We start from the raw sequence: 5,801 nt of genomic DNA, 5'->3' as shown, positions 1-5,801 counted from the left end.
AAAAAAATACATACAGTAGAACACACCAATCTCTCTGTAGGAAGTCACATGTAAAATTTATCAATTAGCCATTTGTGGGTTTACATATATTACCTCCATTGGCACAAGAAGTATGCAAAAGTAGGTATTATCACCTTTTTCAGAATCTGTATGGAACTTTTTCCGTCATAAAACTGGCAAAGTTAGATTCTGAAACTACTTCCATATGATTTCTAAACCCATACAATTTCCACTATATCACACTGTTTCTAGAATAACATAAAAAACTTTTTACACATTCTCTGAGAGCAGCTAAGAAATATGTTGTGCTTATACACAGAATATTTATATCTTTACTCAGAGAGTTCCCGTTGTGCAATTTCAGAAACTTCACAGAGTCGTAACGGGGTACTGTAACCTTGGACTCTGCATTCTAGATTCCACTAACTTACACTGAATAGTCTCATATCCAAATACCTTATAGATCCTAGGAAAGAAGTTATATAATAAAATCATACCTGAAGTAATTCTCATAACTACTTACATTTCCTTCAAATGCTTTATTTCTTGAATAGTTTGAAAAGCAAGCTCTTGTAGCTTTTCTGAGGCAAAGCTATCACTTATTGCTTTTTGAAATACCTCATGAAGAACCGTACCAATTAGCATTTGACGTGTGGCTGGATCAGAGCTCTACGAAAACAAATCATACAAATATTTTATTTCACAACATATTTATGGAAGCAAATCAGACAAACATTTTATTTCACAACATATTAACAGACATGATTGTATATTTATTACCTAATCTATTAAACCATCATAGCCAAAATGCACTGGTAAGAAAATGTTTTTTCTAAGGCCGGGCTCGGTGGCTCATGCCTGTTATCCTATACTCTGGAAGGCCGAGGTGAGAGGATTGCTTGTGCTCAAGAGTTCAAGGACAGCCTGAGCAAGAGCGAGACCCCATCTCTACTAAATATAGAAAAATTAGCCGGGCGTCAAGGCACACACCTGTAGTGCCAGCTACTTGGGAGGCTGAGGCAAGAGAATTGCTTGAATCCAGGAGTTCAAAGTTGCAGTGAGCTATGACGATGACACTGGACTCAGAGCAAGAGAACAAGGCTCTGTCTCAAAAAAAAAAAAGTTTTTCCTGGTGGGTGTGATTATAGGTAAATTTCACTTTCTTCTATTCAGAATTATCTGTATTATTTTACGAGTATGAGTTATTTTTTAAATCAGTATATTTCCCTTTTGAAAAAAACATAACCTATATGAAAAAGCTGAATATATTCTCAAATATTTAATAATTTAACAGTATTCTTCTAAACCTTTTATAGTTCATAATTAGCATGATGATTGGGTGTTCACGCATATGTGCAAGATGTGCCTCCCTCAAACCTTATTACGATGTTGGCACATTACCCATCTGACGTGAAATATTAAAAAAAAAAAAAAAAGAAGAAGAAAGTATTCTCTAATTTCACTTTTATAATCTACCCAAATAGAAAAGTCAATAAAGGCACAGCTCATAAATTCATGTAAGAAAAAGCTATCATTTAAACATAAAATTTAAACCTATGGCAGAGATTTTGGGCAAGAAAGTTCTCTCCACTCAAAAAGGAAAGAGCATTTATTTCTCAATTAAATTTTTTTTTTTTTTTTGAGATAGGGTCTTACTCTGTTGCCGAGGCTAGAGTGCCGTGGCATCATTATAGCTCGCTGCAACCTCAAACTCCTGGGTTCAAGCAATCCTCCTGCCTCAGCCTCCAAAGTAACTGGGACAGACTATAGGCAAGCACCTAAGGGGTCTTGTTATGTTGCTCAGGCTGGTCTCAAACTCCTGGCCCCAAGCAATCCTCCCACCTTGGCCTACCAAAGTGCTGGGATGATAGGTAACAGCCACTGAGGCTGGCCTCAATTAACTCTTATTAGCCTAGATATCTCCCTTGAAGCTACCAAAAAACTAGATAAAGTCCACCAAAATATCCAGTAGGAATTTTAAACATTAATTTACAGAGGAACACTGTGCTATTTCTGTAAGTTCTATGTGAGTCAAAATTATTTCAAAATAAAAAGTTTTTAAAAAATTAATATTCAGGTCTGCTTTACATTATTAAAAGAAATGTTGATATTCCCCCACAAATCAAGCAAAAAAGCCAGTAGAATCCTAAGATAAAATAAGCTACAAATAAATGACAATTAAGACTATTACAAAATATATTTAGGTATTTTTCTTCCTTTTACACTTCTGGCTCAGCTGGATTTGTAGTTTTCTACAGACACATGAATTATGTAATTTTAAAAATATCCTAAGAGGAATGGAAAAACATTCAACAAATAAATGGCATTGAAACGCAAAGGGTGGGTAAAAGGCAGAAGTAAAATAGAGACATAGATTAAGAACTAACTTAAGAGACCTATCAACCAAATGAAATACTAGGATCTTAACGGCTGCCAAAATAGCTCAGTTGAGAGAGCGTTAGACTGAAATACTAGGATCTTATTTGGATATTGATTCAAACAAACCAACTAAATACCAAGATTTTTTTTTTTTTTTTTTTTTTGAGACAGAGTCTCACTCTGTTTGCCCTGGCTAGAGTGAGTGCCGTGGCGTTAGCCTAGCTCATAGCAACCTCAAACCCCCAGGCTCGAGCGATCCTACTGCCTCAGCCTCCCGAGTAGCTGGGACTACAGGCATGCACCACCATGCCCGGCTAATTTTTTCTATATATTTTTAGTTGGCGATTAATTCTTTCTATTTTTAGTAGAGACGGGGTCTCGCTCTTGCTCAGGCTGGTTTTGAACTCCTGAGCTCAAACAATCCGCCCGCTTCGGCCTCCCAGAGTGCTAGGATTACAGGCGTGAGCCACCACACCCGGCCTACCAAGATATTTTTGATAAAAAACATTTAAGATAAACTTAGCATTAGATTTAAGGAATTACTGTTCATTTTACTGGGTATAATAAAGACATTATATTTAAGTTTTTTAAAAAATTCTCTGTTGGCATTTACTCAAAGTAATACAATGTTTGGGAAAGTTGGTTATTAATGTTGCATACAGGGGGATTTATTATAATCATCTCTTTGTATATGTTTTTGAAATATTCCAAAACAATGTTTTTAAAAGACACTTGTACATTTATTGTTTATTGAGAACCACTTGAAGCCGACTTTGGAAATGCCTAGATGTACTGAATCAGTTTTACTTACATTAATTTTCTTATCATTAAACCTACTTATTTATATTATTAAGTGTTGAACAAGATTCAAAGGACTCAGGCACCTCGCCTTGAGTCCCAGCACTGCCACTTACTAGCTACATGACTGTGGGCAAGTCACTTAACCTCTCTAGGCCCATTTTCCTCATCTGTAAAATGCAGCCAATTAATACCATCTATCTTCCAGAATTGCTGTATTAAATGAAATAAAAAATGTAAAAATGCTCTATAAACTCTAAGATCCTATAAAAACATCAGTCGTTAATATTACTTACCCTGAATGTTTCACTAAGGACAGCTCTTCTCATACAGCGAATACTACTGGCTATGCTTGTGCCAGAAATCAGCATGTCTGGATATAGAATCAAATATCCAAAATGTTTATCTATTATCCAAGTACCAGCCATGCAGTCTCCCTCCAAATGAATGATATCCCCTGGCTCTATTGGTACAGAACACCTGAAAATATACAGCAAAGTTAAGGTATAAACATATAAATACATAGTTTAGGTTCCTACATTTAAATGTATTAGGAAAGCTTCAAAAAATAAATGAGCATTTTATCTGAAGAAGAAATAATTATTTCTGAATTCTAGGTCTTTTTTTTTTTTTAAAGAGACAGGGTCTCCCTCTGTTGTCCAGGCTGGAGTAAAGTGGCCCAATCATAGTTCACTACCACTTCGAACTCTTGGGCTCAAGGGATCCTCCCACCTAAGCTTTCTGAGTAGCTAGGACTACAAAGGCATGCCACCACACCTGACTAAATTTTTAATTTTTTGGTAGAGACAGAGTCTCACCATGTTGCTCAAGGTTGGTCTCAAACTCCTAGCCTCAAGCAATCCTCCCGCCTCAGCCTCCCAAAGTGCTAGGACGTGAGCCACTGTGCCCGGCATACCATGAGTTTTAAGCTGCAATCTTAAAACAGAATATACTGGGAAATAGGAAGTCATCATTAATAAGCCCCTTTGTACTTGACTTTCAAATGACAATAAAAATCAACTTTTGGAATAAGAGACTTGAGATGCTGGGGTAATAGACACAATTTGCATGTAGAATTAAACCGGGTTCAAAATACTCCCTTCTTAACAATTATAGTAACATCCACACAAGACATTTGATGGGATTTAAGATGGGACCCTTAAGACTCTGACAAACCAGAGCTAAAAGTCATACAAAAATTACCAGTCATTCCTAAGGATGCACCGATCTTTATATTCTAGTGACTGGTGAGCAGTGATGATTAGGTGCTTTTCATGGTTTCCCTCTTCGTTCCGCACAATATCGACTGCTAACACCAGGTACCGGTTATCCATTCCTCTGGTCAGAACTGTTTTAGGAAAAGAAGATACCACTTTCTTCTGAAATCTAAAGCATACACATACAAAACTATTTTAGCACAACCATGAAATAACAAGCCACAAATCTCTTTTATCAAAAACCAACCTTCTAGTTTTCTAGGTTTGTTTCTTCTGGAAAGCTTATTACAGTGACTGTTAGCTAAAACAGGTAAAAGTAAGAGAGCAAACACATAGAATTCCCATTATAAAAACGTCCCAGAAATAATGCCATTTAAAACATGCTCACAATATACGATTTCCATATTAGTCTCTGAGGAGTTCTGTGGGATATCTATAACTGAGGATTAAAAATAAATCAGAAAATATTAAACAACAAATTTCTACCACTGGTGAAAGCCTTCCCAAAGTACAAGTAACAGGAGATGTTTGGGACATTATCCTTTTTGTAAATAAGAGACTTAAGTTACGGAAAAGTGTAGCGTAGGTGGTTCACTGGAAGTCCTATCATAAGCTACAGAATTGTACTTAAAATCATCTGGTCGGACCCAACATTTTATGTAGGAAATATTTCTACAAAATCTCATTAGGGATCAACTAGCCCCTGCTTTGTAGAGAAAGCAAGCTCAGTACCTGTCACAGTAGCTCATTCCTTTATAGAGTAACTCGGAAGTTTCTTATTTATAATGGACAAATCAATTTCACCATACTTTAATCCAACGCTTCAAGGCGTCTACATTTATGCAAAATAATCTCTCCTCCGAAAAACAGCCCTTCTCTTAGGTACTTCTTAATTCTTCCCTGTTTAACTGTAGCATGAGTGAGGGACCAAATAAGAGTCCAAAGTCACATCTCTCCAGTTATTACGTCAAATGCTTTTCACATTACCCTATAAATTATCTTCAGTCACCCGACAGTAGACCTTATTATTTTGTAAACACTTCATTCCTGTACCCCACCTAGCCTCAGGCCATGAATTTCCCAAGGAAGGCTGTGTGATGCCCATGGATCTCTCAAAAGGTATTGCTGATCAAAACCTCAAAGGCAAAAGTCCCTCGACACTAATTAGCATTATTGCTATTATATTGAAAATAATTTCACATTATTACTGTGGTTACATTTCTCCATTTACACTGAGCTGAGGGTGCAGAGCTCTCCCTGGAATAAGTTCCTCCAACTAAACATCGAGAAAAGCATCAGGCAGTTGCTTCTATTTTTTTTTTTTTTTTTTTTGAGACAGAGTCTCACTGTGTTGCCCAGGCTAGAGTGCCGTGGCTTCATCCTAGCTCACAGCAACCTCAAACCCCT

General features: G+C 36.7%; 1 protein-coding gene across 1 annotated transcript in view; it reads right to left on the bottom strand.

Annotated features, from left to right (window-relative positions):
* Positions 1-5,801, bottom strand: part of DNA2 (DNA replication helicase/nuclease 2) — an 88,610-nt gene that overhangs the window by 76,817 nt on the left and 5,992 nt on the right. The window contains 3 exon segments of the mRNA XM_012658529.1: positions 524-669; positions 3,474-3,657; positions 4,381-4,563. Of these exon segments, the coding sequence (XP_012513983.1) occupies positions 524-669; positions 3,474-3,657; positions 4,381-4,563 (513 nt within the window).

The sequence above is a fragment of the Propithecus coquereli genome, unplaced genomic scaffold (assembly GCF_000956105.1).
Source record: "Propithecus coquereli isolate 6110/MARCELLA unplaced genomic scaffold, Pcoq_1.0 Scaffold117, whole genome shotgun sequence".
Lineage (NCBI taxonomy): Eukaryota > Metazoa > Chordata > Mammalia > Primates > Indriidae > Propithecus > Propithecus coquereli.
Note: the sequence above shows the minus strand (reverse complement) of the source record. Positions and strands in the feature narration are given on the sequence as shown.